The 16112-nt window shown below is 48.2% G+C and overlaps 2 protein-coding genes across 3 annotated transcripts in view; one reads left to right on the top strand and one right to left on the bottom strand.

Annotated features, from left to right (window-relative positions):
- Positions 1-12860, top strand: part of LOC147422841 (AMP deaminase-like) — a 76130-nt gene extending 63270 nt beyond the window's left edge. For both annotated transcript variants that reach the window (XM_086503740.1, XM_086503741.1), the window contains exons 19-20: positions 12218-12316; positions 12404-12860. In XM_086503740.1, the coding sequence (XP_086359866.1) occupies positions 12218-12316; positions 12404-12472 (168 nt within the window). In that variant the 3' untranslated portion in view covers positions 12473-12860. The remainder of the gene's footprint in view (positions 1-12217; positions 12317-12403) is intronic.
- A 1274-nt stretch (positions 12861-14134) lies between these two features.
- LOC147422842 (uncharacterized) lies at positions 14135-15043 on the bottom strand. The gene has a single exon (XM_086503634.1). The coding sequence runs from the start codon at positions 14983-14985 to the stop codon at positions 14404-14406; it is 582 nt and encodes a 193-aa protein (XP_086359760.1). The 5' UTR covers positions 14986-15043; the 3' UTR covers positions 14135-14403.
- Between the last annotated feature and the right edge of the window lie 1069 nt (positions 15044-16112).

Genomic DNA, 16112 nt, shown 5'->3' on the forward strand with positions numbered 1-16112 from the left:
CCTGATAGGTCGGCGCTTGCTCCTCCTCTCTGTCGGATGTAGGTCTCCATCTCATCTATGTACATACCAAATAGAGTAGGGGAGAGTGGACACCCCTGTGTCACTCCGATGGTGCTAGTGATGCTATCTGATAGTCCTCTCTGCCGCTATGGTATGGAGTAGGGTGGAATCATCAAAGTCATACATCTCGCACTGTCGGCTCTGTGTGCGGGCATTGAAATCACCTACAAGTAGGATCTCTCCCAATGCCGCGTAGTGTAGGAGGTCCTCCGAGAGAACCAAAAAGGGTGACTGTGATTGTGGTCCCTCCTCTCCTCCTCTACCATACTCTCATCGGCATCCTCCTCTGGTGGCTCCTCCTCTGTCGTAGATGCTCGTCGTATCTTTGTATGGTCTGCGAAATGTGACCCGCGTGGGGGGGAAGTAGCACAGTGCAACATGTATGGCTCTGTCTGGGGCTAGCTGTATCCTCACCCACATGAAGCGGGCCTCTACATCTCTGCTCACTACTGTGACCCTGTCCTGTAGCTCTCTCCTCACTAAAAGAGCAACCCCCCTTGATCCTCGTGATGTCCCCTGCCTCCCTGTGTATCGCTTGTATGTGGACTCCCAGTGGTAGCCTCGGACATGTGGTAGACCTCTCTCCTGGTTCTCATGTGTCTCTGTCAGCATCACAATGTCTCTCCCCTACATCACCTCCTCGAGTCTACCTGGCTGAGTCCATAGGCATCCGTCACAATTCCATACTCCGAGTGTGATCTCGTGTTGTGTCGCCTCCGTAGTGGTCTCCGTAGTCTCATAGACCGTGAATCCCTATGCGATGGGTTTTCCATCTATGAAGATTCGCCCATCTCTATAGAAAGCCTTCTTGCCCTCTTTCCTTGCTTGCATGATTTTGGGCATACAAATCTTTCGATGCTCCACTTGTGTCTTGGGGAGATCCTCATCAATGTAAATGGGGGCTCCTCCTAATCCTCTCAATGCAATCCTCTTCTTTAGGAAGGTGATTTTGTCCATAAGGTCTTTGAATTGTAGCATGAGCACCCTCTTTTGAGGGTCTTTCCCTACCCTCCATGCTGTGGTGAAAGGGGTGTTGGTGTACCCAAGTTTGGCACACAATGTTCTCCCGTCACTTTCCGGTGATGATCCATGCTCTTCTTTGATACCACTTACCCTTACATGAGCATACGGGCTTCTCGCATCTTCTCCTCGAGGGTGGCATGCATCCATAGTGTTTCTTCATGTCGCTTCTCTTCCTTTACTTCCTTTGTGATTTTTTTACGCACGACATCCACCCATCCTTCCTTGGTGGCCTCCATCTTGACCTCTATGGCTTTGGTGAGCTCCTTGGTGATTTCCTCCTTGATGGCTTCCTTATCGGTCTTATGTATCTCCCCTTCTTCCTTGAGGTCTTTTGATGCCGCCATTTCTCCCTTCAAGACGTTGACCTCCTCTTTGAGTCCCGTGATTTGCTCCTCTAATTGCTTCCACTCTTCCTCCATTTGCTTTATCTTCTCTACCATCATGCGTACCTCGGCATTCAATGCCTTGTCGGCCTCCTTCTTGGCTTGTGTGATCGCCCTTGCAATCATCTCCTCCACTTCTCTCTTATCGAGAGGCGCCATGTCCGGTTTTTCCATGCTGGCTTCCGGCAATTGTGTCCCGGTTGTCCCAAAATCCTACTGCTGCTGTTTGAGTGCTACGACCCTATCCTTGCTGTCCGTGGTGCTTTAGTGTAGGTTCCGCTCCTTGCCATTTGTTGCTACGCAAGTCCACATATTGGTGTAATTTGCGTAAGCTTTACTGCTTTAATGTTTCTTTTTACGAACTGCAGGAATTGCAGCAGCGTGGGCAGAGAGAGCGCGCGGGGTGGGGCTGCGTGGGGCTGAGTGGGCTGCGTGGGCAGCGTGCAACAGAGCAGTAGGTGGCGTGAGAGAGAGAAAGAAAGAAAGAAAGAAAGATTTTTAACGTCTATGTCAGGCCGAAATCGGCCTATGAGACAAATCAAATGTACATGGTGTGAGAGAGAGAGAGAGAGAGAGAGAGAGAGAGAGAGAGAGAGAGAGAGAGAGAGAGAGAGAGAGAGAGAGAGAGAGAGAGAGAGAGAGAGAAATGAAATGTTATATTAACGTCTTCAAAAGGTCAAAATGACCTATGAGACCAGAGCGTTACAATGTGGTGGATCTGATACAAAGTCAGAGTAGCAAAAATGAAATGACAAAAGGATGAGATATAAATACTATGAAATCCTAAGTTGGTAGGTGTGAAATAAGCAGCTAGCTGGGATAGCTAAACCACGAGTCACAAGAGATCCAACATTGGTCGCTGCCGGATCTCATCAATCCCCTCCATGGTTAGGAGTCGGACCGGGTGTCGTGCATGTCGGGCCAAAGTGATCCGGATCCTTTGATGTAGCCTCCGTCGATGCTGTGTAGTCTTCCGCATTCGTGGGCGTCTAAATCTCCCCAATTCAGTTGCTCGGTCGATCAGTGTGCCTCTCGTGTGAGACAATAAGATCTGTTGTGGTAGTAGCTCCTCTGGGTGTCTAGTGTCTGCTCTAAAGAAGTCTGTGATGTGTCTCTGGGACTGGCTGACCTCTCCTCTTAGGCTCTCTCTGTGTCTATGCAGCTCGAGCAGAAACAAACCCTGGCATCTCTGATCCTTGTACCTCATGACTTTGGAGAGTGGTCGAAAGCCCTCTTTGAACAAGCAGTGGAAGCGGCCTCGTATCTCGTAGTAGACGGGGCAGTGGCATCTGTAGCGTAACTCTGTCTCAGGCTCCATGTCACACAGGGGGCATGTCCTGGCCTCTGCTAGTACTCCGTTGTATCTCCCAGTCTCGATCCGCAGCTGGTGTGAAGATGTGCGTATCTGGCCAATAGCGCACCGTACCTGTAGCGCAGATAGTGTGTCGTGCTCTCTACAGTGGGTGCTCCTCAGCGCAATGTGCATGACAATCTCACTCAAAACAGACTGAAAATAAGAAACAATAAACAACGACCATAGAGACACAACAGCAACAGTAGACCACAACAAATGACCCGACTATCTCAAAGAACTGATATAGACTCTGGTGTGGCAACACACTCAGCTCCAGCCCAGGACTCTCAGGTACAATGGGCTGTCGAGGCTCAGATGTGCAAGGATGGTGAATAAGTGCTCTGTGTATAGACTCACTGCTCTCGACGACGATGCTAGACCAGAGGTGAAGAAGATGATGATAATGACCCAACGACCCATAAATGTCAGCCACCTAAGCCAATCTCCAAAGTGAGTGGTGGTGGTGACCTGGCCACGATGTCCACTAGAACACCGTCCGTATCCTGCCACGTGTCATTGCCCAGCCAAGCCCAGCTCAGAGAGTCCGTCCAGTGTGAATCAGACCAGACCAGACCAACTGTACTAACTGAGTGTCCTGTGAAAGTGACACTGTAGCCTGCTACAGGTTGTCCGCCACAAGACCGCTCACTGTCTCGGTGAGAGGAAATATTGAAAAACTAGGAAATACTGAAAAATTGTGAAATAAAACCAGTAGGTACCGCATGTACATCTTTCTTGAAGTAGGTGCTTGGCCCACCCATGCAAGAAATGATTGCAGTTGGCAAGAGAATTCAACACTTCGAGGAGGAGGTTTCTCTGCTCGAACAGGATGGCGGATTCTTATGCAGAGATGATGACAGTTCAAGAGAATTCTAAGAAGTTCCAAGTAGAGTGTGAAGAGCTGCAGCAAACTCTTGGCACTTCTCGAGCTGAAAACCAATGAAGTGTAGTTGCTCTGAAGGAGGCATATGAGAGGCTCCTGAAGGAGTTGCAGAGGCCAGTCGTACTTGTTGAGGAAGAGCATGAAGGGTTCACGAAGCAGATTGAAATGCAGACTCCTTGACGAGAATTCTTGGGTTGCAAAGGGAGCTTGAGGCTACTGAAGATGATCCTGTTTCTGATACGTTTACTAGAAAGTTTTACGTCGTGGAAGAAGGAAAATTGCTTGAATTAGATGCTACACCTCTGACAAAGGATTTGTTAGAATCAAAGAAGTGCTTTGTGCTTGATTGTGGAACTCAAGTTTTCGTATGGAGTGGTCGCATGACTTCTCTTGAGGAAAGGAAGGTAGCTTATGCGGCTGCCGAGGAACTTCTGACCGCGCAAAACAGACCTAAGCATACTCATATTACTAGGGAGATTGAGGGGTCAGAGACTTCACCTTTCCGAGCAAACTTCGATTTAGGTGGTGACTCTTCGGGTTCTGAAGATGGAAGAAGCAAGGTTGCAGCGCATCCCCGGTTGTTTGCCTGCTCAATAGTGAGGGGAAAGCTTGAGGCTACTGAAGGCAAAATGTGGATCAGCGGGGTGGGGGAGATGAGGCTGAGGCTGAGGCTGGGAGGGGTGGGGAAGTTTAGATAGGGGCGAGGGGAAGGGTTTACTAGATAGGGGCAAGAGGGGGATTGGTTAGGGGCGAGAGGGGGTGGTAGGGGAGAGCGAGGACTGGTTAGGGGCGAGGGGAAGGGAGGGGGTGGGTAGGGGCGAGCAAGGGGCTGGGTAGGGGCAAGGGAATGTGAGGGGAGGGTAGGGGCGAGGGGGGTGTTGGGTAGGGGCGAGGGAATGAGAGGGGGAGGGTAGGGGCGAGGGGGCTAGTTAGGGGCGAGGGAATGAGAGGGGGAGGGTAGGGGCGAGGAGGCTGGTTAGGGGCGAGAGGGGCTGGGTAGGGGCGAGGGGAAGGTGAGGGGGAGGGTAGGGGCGAGGGGGGCTGGGTAGGGGGGGGGAATGTGAGGGGGTGGGTAGCGGGCGAGGGGAAGGTGAGGGGGTGGGTAGCGGGCGAGGGCAGGGAGGGGGTGGGGTGAATAGGACGAGAGTTGGGCAAGGGGACGAGGGTGAGTAGGGGGACGAGGAGTGGCGGGGGATGATGGAGCTCGCTCTCCTACACCAGCCTGCAGTTACCGTTTAAGCTTCTTGCTACAATCTGCATGCAATACCGTCTACTTTAGAAGCGGCTGGTGAGTTATACTGAGCTTCACCATCGCTTACTGTTACTGATTGCAACCCAAAGTCAATATGAGAAAAGATATGCCAAGGCGACACCACCCTACTGCACAGGCGATCATCATGCTTGTGCTTGTGGAAAGCGACAATTTCATCTGCTGAACAACAGAATGCAGGACCCGGTACCAAGGGAGGATTCTGTAAGAGCCGGCACCAATGGAGGAGGGCCTGCCGCCAGGAGCCTACAGTAGCAGGGGACAACATTAGTGCCTGCTCTCTATTGTTTTGGTGACTCTCTTGTAGATGATGGGAACAACAATGTTCGGCGCTCTTGATGATCTCTTTGCCACAACTGTGAACCCTAAGGATGTGGGCATTCTGATTGTGGATAAGGTCGAGGGGATAAGGGTAGATAGGTACAAGTAAGGAGCAGACAGCTATCATGAGCAAGACAGCTATCATGATCTTGGAATTCATCTTGCAGGACGGGCTCTGAGAAGGGCGTTTGCTAGACACAGAGGAGAGCTGTCTTTTGGTCGAAGAAGAAGGAGACACCAAAGGGGTTGATGTTTGAGGGGGAGTGAACTCCTGTAGAGGAGATTGCTTCTTGCTTCTATGCTTCTTCAAAGGCTCAGGTGGCTCATTAAGTTTAGTAACTATGGAAACATTTGAAAAGGGTGTACCTTCAGGCAAAGAGTGAATAGAGACTCCATAACAAGGCATAGACTTGGTAGCATCCAACCACTCCAACAGATCCTCATCCGACCCGTCAGGTGGAGTAGGCTGTTCACGTTCAGGTTTGGTTTCCATTGACAAAGAATGGGTTGCATGGGGGAGCCAGAAGTATGTATCCACATTGCATCGTTTCCCCAATCATGGAGTGCTTTAGTGTGTCGCAGCCATGGTCTTCCAATAAGCAAGGGAAATCCGCCCTCAACCTGAGGAAGACGAACCACCACAAAATCCAAGTTAAAAGTAAAGTTTTGTACCTGCAGAGGCACATTGTCCACGATGCCCACTGGGTATACTATCCGTTGGTCGGCCAATGTAACTGTGGAGGGAGTAGGGCGAGTAGGCTGTAGACCTAGAGCTAACATAGTGAACTCGGGCATCAGGTTGATGCCAGATCCACCATCCACTATCACTCCCGAGAATTGCCGACCCAAAGCGGACACTGTCAGGCGAGGGCTTCTATAATCAGTGAGTGGAGCAGCGGGATTGGATATCATATAGGACTCTGACGGTCGCATTGGGAGGTGCCCGCCACTAGGACCTGCTCCAGGGTAAAGTGACTGAATAACTGCAAGGGTGTTACTTCTGAAACTTGCATCTAGTCGCAACATGTCATAGAGGGACACTTGGTGGAAAGTGTTCTTCAAGACTGTCTCTGATGTAAGCTTCTCTTTTTCTACCTGTTGTTCCTCTGGTACCTTGATCTTCTGTAGGTCGGAAACTGCTTCCAAGAAAGTTTCATCAATATCGGAGAGCAAAGATTTGGATTCTTTCATGGCACCGGGGGATGGCTTGTTAACAGCTGCAGACAGGGTATCCACTGCTGTGAGAATGTGTGGGGGAGTTGAACTTGATGGAATGCTAAGACCGAAAGCGGCTCTCTGGGCCCGGGTGAGGACGCCCGATGGCTCCTCTGCCAACTGTGACGTCTTATTTTGAGGGGTAACCACGTGGGTAGAAGGGGGGCGGCTGAGAATCGGTGCTCACTGCTATCAAATTGAGCTTGGGAAAGGCAAACTCATTCTGGCTTTGACTTGAGTTCGAAGCCGTGGATGCACGAAGTTTAGGGCAATCCTTATTGTAGTGATCCTTCGTTTCAAGGCAATGATGGCAAGGAGGGGACCCTTCTGGCAGGGGTCATTTGCTTTGGTAATGTCATATTCCCCGCATCTGTAGCACAGAATGGGCCGATTCAAAGGGCGAGTCGAAGGGTGAGGTGGTCCTTGCTCCTGGTGCATTGAGTTGGAGGTGGAGGCATAGAAGCTTTGAGGTGATGAGGGAGCAAGGGTATGATAAAAGCTCTGAGACGGAAAAATACTTGGCATACCTTGCATAGGAGGGGCTATCAGCAAAGGTGGCATATGGTGTGGATGGCCACACGGAGAAACCATGTTGGATGCAGGTACTGGCCCTTGTTGAAGAGTAGGACCAAGACTTTGCTGTATTTGTCGCAATCCCTTGAGGTAGTAACAGTCCTTGTCCTCATGTCCAGATTTTTCATAGAAGTGGCAGTAAACCCAAAGGGGGCATTATTGTGGAGGGTGCCCTGGAGAGCGGCATGAGCTACACCAAACCGTAGCCTTAGTCTCTTGCTGACCCTTGAGCTCTTCTAGCTTGCGCTTGATCTGTTCCAATGCCTCGTGATGTGGAGGCTTCTCCTGTCTAAGAGAGAAGGACCTCTCCTCTTGAAGAGCTCGCTGTAACTTTAGGGCTTCGAGTTCCCTGCGTAAAGAAGTTAAAGGATCAGAAGGACTTTCCAAAAACACAGAGGGGGTCTCTATGTGAGGGGGGTTGGTGAACAGCTTCCTAGCCCCCTCTATCCTCGTAGTAGCTGCGATGAACTCCTCCAAAGTGGCGTCGGGTCGGAGACTCTCTCGTAGTTTTTGCTGAGAAGTTTTGGGAAGCGCCTTCTCTACCCACTTCTTAACCATAAATTGACCTGGTTGCTGGGGAATCTTGGCAACCAAAGACTTGGTTTTCGTCATAAGTTTTGCAAAAGTCTCCTCTGGTTGGAGCACCATGTTGGCCAACTCATCCAACACCTTCTCCTGGTAGTCACCTGGCCTGAAAGCTGCACAGAATTGTTGTCTTAAGGCTGCCCAAGTTGCAAAATGGTTCTCTGCAAACTGGCTGTACCATTTGTCTGTTAAGCCATCCAAGGTGGATGGAAAGAGTACCAAATAAGCATCTTCCCTGTTAAGACCACGACCCCTACAGAGATACAAACCTTCTTGCACGATCGTCAGCATCTTCTGAAGGGAGTCCTTTGAATGTAGGGAACTTGATGTTTACCTTAGCCAAAACGCTAGCCAACGGCTCCATGGCCCCTTTCTGAGCCTGTTGCTCAGTAGCCTGCTGTAGCAGAATAGGAGAGAGCTTTACTGGAGAAGGTGATCTGGAAGATGTGGAACCGGAGGGAGGAATGGGTGATGTCGTATGTGGAGGTATGGGTGATGAGGTTGATGGACTTCTAACAGGTTCCAAGGGTCGTCTTCTATTGTAGTACTTCAGAGGACTTAGGAGTGCGCTTTGATGCTCGATTGACCGCCTTGTATGGGTCATGTAGGGACCACCAAACCAACCAAGCTTTGGGCAAGAAAACCTTGAACTGGCTTAAGACTGGTCTAGACTCTACTAGACCAGGCAAGTGACTAGACCAGGTTGGACCAGGACGAGGAGGCTAGACCAGGGACGAGGAGGACTAGACCAAGGTCGAGGAGGTCTAGACCAAGGACGAGGACAGGTTGGACCAGGGCGAGAGATGACTAGGGCGAGAGAGGACTAGACCAGTTGGACCAGGCGAGAGGAGAACAGTGCAAGGCAAGGTCGGCGAAGCTAGGCAAGGTAGGCGAAGCTAGATAGACCCAACTAGCTTCAAGATTTGCACCTCACAGAGTGAGATTTCAGTTGAGGTCCCACCGTGATCGCCAAAATGAGAGCACCTGTAGCACGGATAATGTGTCGTGCTGTCTACAGTGGGTGCTCCTCAGTGCAATGTGCGTGACAATCTCACTCAAACAGACTGAAAAGAAAGGAAACAATAGCCGTCAATAGAGCTCACAAAGGCACAACAGCAGACCAGAACATATAACTCGACTATCTCAAAGATTGATACAGACTCTGGCGTGGCAGCACACTGAGCTCCAGCCCAGGACTCTCAGGTACAATGGGGTGTCGAGGCTCAGATGTGCAGGGATGGTGAATAAGTGCTCTGTGTATAGACTCACTGCTCTCGACGACTATGCTAGACCAAAGGTGAAGAAGATGATGATAATGACCCAACGACCCATAAATGTCAGCCACCTAAGCCAATCTCCAAAGTGAGTGGTGGTGGACTGGCCACGATGTCCACTAGAACACCGTTCGTATCCTGCCACGTGTCACTGCCCAGCCCAGCCCAGAGAGTCCGTCTAGTGTGAACCAGACCATACCACCTGTACTAACTGAGTGTCCTGTGAAAGTGACACTGTAGCCTGCTACAGTACCCCATGAGACAAGTGGGTGTCCATTTATCTTGGCCTCGTCACAAAACCGTCCGCTGTAAGCTGAAGAAGATGTTCTCTGTAGAAAGCCATCTTCGTGCCCAGCTCCTGTGTTGGCTGTATCCATGTCCTCCTGGTGTCTAGCTGAATCCGGTCCTGGCGGATGAGCCTGGTGATTTTGGGCCGTGTAAGAGTCATGGAGGGTGCGTCCAGTGAGTACTGGAAGGGAGGCAACCTGTCTATATACCGAACCCATGCGCCTGGAATTAGGATGTCATCTCCCCATACCAACATGCCATATCTCCATGCATGGCTAACTGTTGAGAGGACTCAAGTGCAAGGCGGGCGTATCTGTCTTTGGGAAGTGCCCACATGCGGTGTATGAAGGAGACGGATCTAGTGAGCGCTTGAACTACTAGCGGGGAGGCAGCTAGCTCTGCTCGGATGATGGCACGTGGTACTGAGGCCTTGGCTCTAATGAGCCGCGAGATCATAGAGACCAGGGGCTTCTCCATGTCCCCCCATCAATCAGTGCGACCCGTCTTCCCGTGACGATCCAATGATGGCCCCCATATCTCAGCTCCATAGAGCAATGCAAAGGCCACTAGCGTGTCGAGCCAGAGCTTCGTCCGAGGCTCTTGAAACTGAACCTGTGAACACATCCTCTCCAGTCTACCCAATGCCGAATGGGCTCTGGTCAATCTAGTCTCTGCTGCTCTCCTTAATGAGAATGCTGGTCCACTAAGAACCACTCTGAGGTAAGTGTAAGCATCTGTATACACTTTCTCCTGGCCGTATGTGAATGCGGGCGCTGACATCGTGATCCACTGTGGGGTGGTATTAAATATCATGACCTTGGTTTTTCCAAGGTTGACAGACAAACCACTTTCATGGGCAAACCTATGCAAAGCATCCAAGTGACGTTGCATCCCTTCCGGAGAGTCGGAGATCAACACAATATCATCAGCGTATAACAATAGCGGGATCCATGTTACCGCCACCAGCGGTGCACCTCTATCCCCATCTCTCTCAATGTAGTCAGAAACCTCATCCACATACATACCAAATAGAGTAGGAGAGAACGGGCAGCCCTGCTTCACCCCGATAGTAGAGTGAACCGCTGTAGAAAGACCCTCTGAAGTGCGTACATGCCGTGCTACTGATCTGTACAATGCCATGATCCCCCAAATTAACTCTGTGGGTACTCCCATCTCCTGTAATCTGCGCATCAGTCAGCAAGAGACAAGCAGAGCAGCAATTTGCAGCAGTTAAAAGGACAGCCAACGAGCGTTTTTTAAACAACAGCAAGACAGCGTTTTTTGGACAGCCAATCGGTGACGGAGAAGGCCTGCAGTCAGCGTTTTCCATGAACATTTTAGTCAACGAGCCAAGCATTCAGTTTTCAGCCATAGTCTCGTCCTCGTCGTCCACACCGTCGGCCTCGACATAGCCCCATCTAGATTTGCATCAGCATCTTGTACCAGATTGTGCAATCAATAGTAGACCACTCTCGCCATCGAGAGTGGGGCCCTTGGAGGAGGGTTTTACAACGTCTCTGGTGTCGTATTCTCTTCTCTCTCTAGCTCTCAGTCTCATGCACTTCCATTCGTAGTGTCCATTCACTTCGTTTGTGTCCATTGCACTCTCTCACTAAAGGAACGGAAGGCTCTCCCTTCCGTAAGTAAAAGGAACCTTGAGCATAGTTCGGAGCACTCATCTTGAGCAAAGTTCAACATTCACTTCCGTTGCACCTTACAATTGTGGGACTCTGTACTGAGAGACTATGGGACTCCGTGTTTTCTCCGCTTTCAAATATTAAAAACCCTAGACTAGAACAAAGTTTTCCATGTTTATATAGATGCTTTAAATTTTGCTATTGGTGGGTCAATTTGAAAGGTTTGCTACTTGGGAATTAGTATGAGCTTTAAAAGCTAAGTATCCTCACTTTATTGATGAGGACATTGGGGGGAAGTATATCATGGGACCTAGTCTATGACACCGTCGGGATGGGTGTCCAATGTCTGGGCGGATGTAGTGTGAACCTAGTCACTTATTAAAGGAGGCCATGGCTTCATTTGTAAACAATGACCTCCATTGGCAGAGCGTTAGTGGTCAATCTATGAGGGTAGGCGTGCTGAAGGTCACCTTGAGGAGGTGAAGACGGGTGGTATGGGACGCTCGGTCTTATAGGTGGTCGCTTATGTCTTCGAAGGGGTCGCCTCAGCTACAGAGTGCTATCAAATGGTAGCTACGGTTGGGTGGCTTGTTTGACGTGTCTATATGTTGTCCTAGTAGTTGGGAGATCCTCCGTTGTATTCGTTTCTGCGTCCCAGAGGGACTAAGATGACAACAATGAACAATGAAGTAACAACTATAAACTCACAATGTATTATCTAAGTGAGTGGTTGACAGCACTGTCATCTCAAACCAACAATCAACACGATACAATGGGGGCGTAAAGGCTTCAATTGTGCATGAAGGTGTGCGGTGAGACTCTCTATGACAGGATCCAAGACTCTAGAAGAAAGACACATGTATACTAATGGTGGATTGATGATGCTCAACTGAAAGTATTCATGATGGAGCTGGTTATATTGTCTCGTGGGTGACTATTATGCGTCTATACCTTGCACTTTCCTTCAAGGGTGAATCTGGGCTTATCCTGGATTCATCTAAGTATATAATAGTAGATTTATGATGCTCAACTGAATCATGATGTATGTACAAGAGCAAAATATCTCCATAGCAGGGATACAGTGAGGGGTAGGATGAGTAGACTGTCCGGAAAATATATCCACGGAAGGATAGTGTTAGTCGACCTGAGGTGGTAGTATGCCAGGGTGGGCTAGAAGCCGCCGATGGCCTGTGTCCATCCACCACCTTGTAAGGAGGCCAGAAGTTGGGTAAAGGGTGAGAGCATAGTACATCATATTGTATTTAAAGACCGGATGTGTAATCACGTCCGTGTTTTAGATTTTTTACAAACTGTTGTCTATTAAATGAGACATGTTTGGAATGTCCTGCAGTCACACTGGATTGGCAACAACTACCACAGAAGGGGTCCCGAGGGAAATGACGTGCACAAGACAAATGTACCCCATATGCGTGTGGAGTTCCGACATGAGGTGCACCATTGCCCAGAATATTTAGACCACTGAAGAGATTAGACAGCTCACTGATGTTCTTGCTTCTTGAAAAACTTTTCTTTGTAGGTATGGAAGGAGGAGCTGGCTTATGTTTATCTGGGATCAGCACCTATCAAAGATGAGTTTGAGCCATGAGTCCGGACACACGCAAACACAAAGCCCCCTGTTTAAGTTCAGCAAAGTTTAATGTAGAGCAGCCCTACACTCGTTCTTGTGTATATGCGGTCTGAAAGATGGGGGTTGAAACGTGCACAACTTGCAAAGCCTGCTGTTGCTTGTTTTAGATATTATCGACTATCCTCAATGGAGCAACTACAGGCAAGAAAAGGTGTTTGTTTTAGAGTAGCACCGCCAGCTAGAGAGGTGCCCTTTTGTATATATACAAGAGATTAAGCATGTTTTTATCTAAGGTCATTGTGTGTTTAAATGATCGAAATCAGCTGCTATGGGTTTCTATCTTCATTTTTTCAAGCCACTACAAATGATTTGTAAGCGAAAATATGATGAAGCTGCTAAGTGTCCCTTTACAACCTCTTGTCATTTTGCTGAAACATGGTACTGGGATTTCTAACAAAAGGACTTGCTCATGGTACTTTTTCTCATGTTGGCTCTCCTGCTCTCTAATTTCCCAAACGGTAAATGTGTGGCTGACATATCGGACACAAGTTCTCATACCACTGTTGCAAGTGCCATGGTGAGTTGCAAGCTTGTACACACAGGTGAAGGGAACACGCTGACTATTGGCTTTCTAAAACAAGTGCTAGAGGAGAAGAGAGTTAGGTAGACGTTCTAGATTTTATATTTCTTTAAGTGATTAGTGATTGATTGGACCTACCTTCTTCACCTGCTACCTTTTGAAGAGCTTCATGCATCCTTATCTAAAACACTCCACTTTTGATCTAGTCCATTCCTTTGTAAGAGGCTTTTAGATCTTTGCTTCTAGAGGTGAATCCCACGCCCAACGCACACAGTAGCTCAATCTACCCACACGTTTAGATGCTCTCATATTCTGCGATATACCCAACAATGGCCTACATTAGGCCTTAGTATAGAATCCTTGAACTCTTGAGAGACCATTGGATTAAACTTGTTCAATAGGTTCACATGGCAAAGTCATCGTCTTTGGCTTAGAGAAGGTCTCGGCATACTCTTGAAACTCTTCGGAAAAAAAAAAAAACCCCTTGGATTAAACTTGTTTGTAGTTGTGCCCTAGAGATCATTTTCATTTTTAGTGTATTCGCTATATGTTATATTTTAATTCTATCTTTGTCTCTCCAGATTTTCAATTATACAAATAATGTAAAAGAAAGGCCTTTCTAGCATTGGAAGGGGAACATGAACAATATATATACTAGTACGGCCGGCCGCCTTCGGCGGCCTCTCTCTCCTCCTCTCTCCCTCTTTATCGCGTGCAACTGGGCTTGTTTTTGTTTTGGACTTTAGCCTTCAGGTCGCATATTGCGACACATGGAAAGGGGAGCCCTTCCGCCATATTATGTTAGTAGATTTGTTGGCACTTTTTGATGATTCCAACTAAAAAAGAAAGTGGTATTTTGTAAAGGATTGGTTAAGATTGTTTTGGTAACGCCAAGGTTTCATTGCGATGCAACATCTCGCAAAAGACGCATTTCACAATTTACAACAACAAATAATATTTTCCATATGGTCTCTATCATCGTTGCCATTAATATTCTATATGAACGATATTGCAGTTATAGCAACCCACTCCTCCACCCTTCCAAACATTGTAATGTGCTTGTCTTAGTTAAGGACTCTTGCATTAGATTGAAATCCACATCCACTAGAATAGACCTCTCTTGATTGACACAAAGACTTAAAGAGTTAGTTTTCTACATATTGTAGCTGGTTTGAAGACAAATCCATAATCCATTATACATATTGCTGCTTTTCTACATCTCCCTAAAAAAACCTACATTTCTTGAAAGGGCTAGATTTGCAATGCAGAGCCCATATTGTACTTGCAAAACCCATCACAAGTCCCAGACATAGACCAGGTGTAGCAAACCCTTTCACCCTGCCAAACATTGTATTGTGGTTCTCTATCTTCATGTCACCTTCGGAGGAAGCTCCATTGTTTGCATGCGAATTACTGCATGCTTCCAAGATGGGGAGTCACCTCTGAAGCTTGCATTAGATTGAAATCCAGAACCCACTGGAATGGGTCCATCTAAATCTTTGTTGAACGACGCATCAAAGACTCCAAGACTCGTTAGTTTTGAGAAAGATGATGGAATCTGACCTTGTAGCTGATTTGAAGACAAATCCATTGATTCTAAAACCCGTAAGTTTGAGAGCGTCTCTGGAATTAAACCTGACAGCAGGTTTCTTGAAAGATTGAGGTAGCGAGAGCCAACCAGTTCACCAAGTTGTGATGGTATTGGACCAGTAAGCAGGTTGTCAGACACATCTAGTGATGTCAACACCTTAAGCACATACTCATCCGTGATGTCGTTGCCCTTGACCACAATCCGGACTTCTTCAGAGAGCCTGGTAGACGTGCTGGATAAAGATACCTCAATATGCATGAAAGCGAGTAGTTGGAATGGCTCCAAATAGCTTGTTGCTAGAGAGATCAACAAGTTGTAAGTCGGGAGTGAGGGCTCCAAAAGATCGGGGGATAGAGCCATTGATCCGATTGCGGGACAGTAAGAGTGCACGAAGCTGAGAGGGATGCTTCATTATGAAAAGAGCGCTCCAAAATCTCCTTCAAGCTGATTGTGGCTAAGATCTAACACTGTCAGCGAGGTGATGTTCAGGATGGAAGAAGGTATAATTCCACTCAGCCGATTGTTGTTGAGTTTCAAAATTGGAGCCGATCGTTACCTGCTCCAAGCTCATAAGGAATGCTACCCTCCAACAGATTGTCATTCAACACAATTCTCGCAAATCGTTTAAGACCACAGACAGAAGAAGCTGATGTAGGGATTCTGCCTGTCAGATTATTGTGAGAGAGATCAAGGGCGTAAATGTCCCATGAAAGTAGAGAAATGCAGTATGCCTGCCCCAATTTCTCAAGGACATCACCAGATAGATAGTTATGAGACATTGACAATGACCTCACGGTCAAGTCATGCATGTCCCCCGTAATGACAGTGAAGGCTTAAACGAGAGGTCTAAGCCAAAACTGACCCTACTTAGGAGCTTACTTGGTAAAGAACCAGAGAGGCTGTTGGTTTGCAGGTTTAATGTACTCAGATGAGATGCCTCCACGAAGAAGTCGACTGTGAGAGGGCCATATAAACGGCAATGGCTTGCCTCTAAGGTTTCAATAAATGGGCCCAGCCGAGAAGCAGAGAGATTGAAGGAAAGAGGATTTCGGGAAAGCTTAAGCTTGTAGAGATAAGAACCATCTGGCCTCCTAAAATCCGGGAGAAGGAAGCAGTTAAGGATGTCCGGGCCTGTGAGCTCGTTTTCTGAGACATCCAGATCAAGTAGAGTCTGGCTTAGCAGAGAGAGCATGCCATGGCACATTATGTCTGAGGACTGCAGACCTGTGGATGGTATAATAAGATGTTGTAGCGGCAACCTGAAAAGCCAGCCTGGTAGTCTTCCGTGACCAGCTTCGCCATTTCCTTTGGCTATGGTGCTGTGAGAGAGGTCCAAGGAGTTGAGTTGCTGGGAATTTCGCCATTCTTCCAGAAGAGAACCGCTGAAGTTGTTGCTGGAGAGATCAAGTTGGGACAAGAGGGGAGAGTTGAGGAGTGGGAATGGACCTGAGAAGCGATTGCCTGAAAGGTCAAGGGGAATTAAATTG

The sequence above is a fragment of the Adiantum capillus-veneris genome, chromosome 27, assembly GCF_014529385.1.
Source record: "Adiantum capillus-veneris isolate H3 chromosome 27, ASM1452938v2, whole genome shotgun sequence".
NCBI classification, from domain to species: Eukaryota; Viridiplantae; Streptophyta; class Polypodiopsida; order Polypodiales; family Pteridaceae; genus Adiantum; species Adiantum capillus-veneris.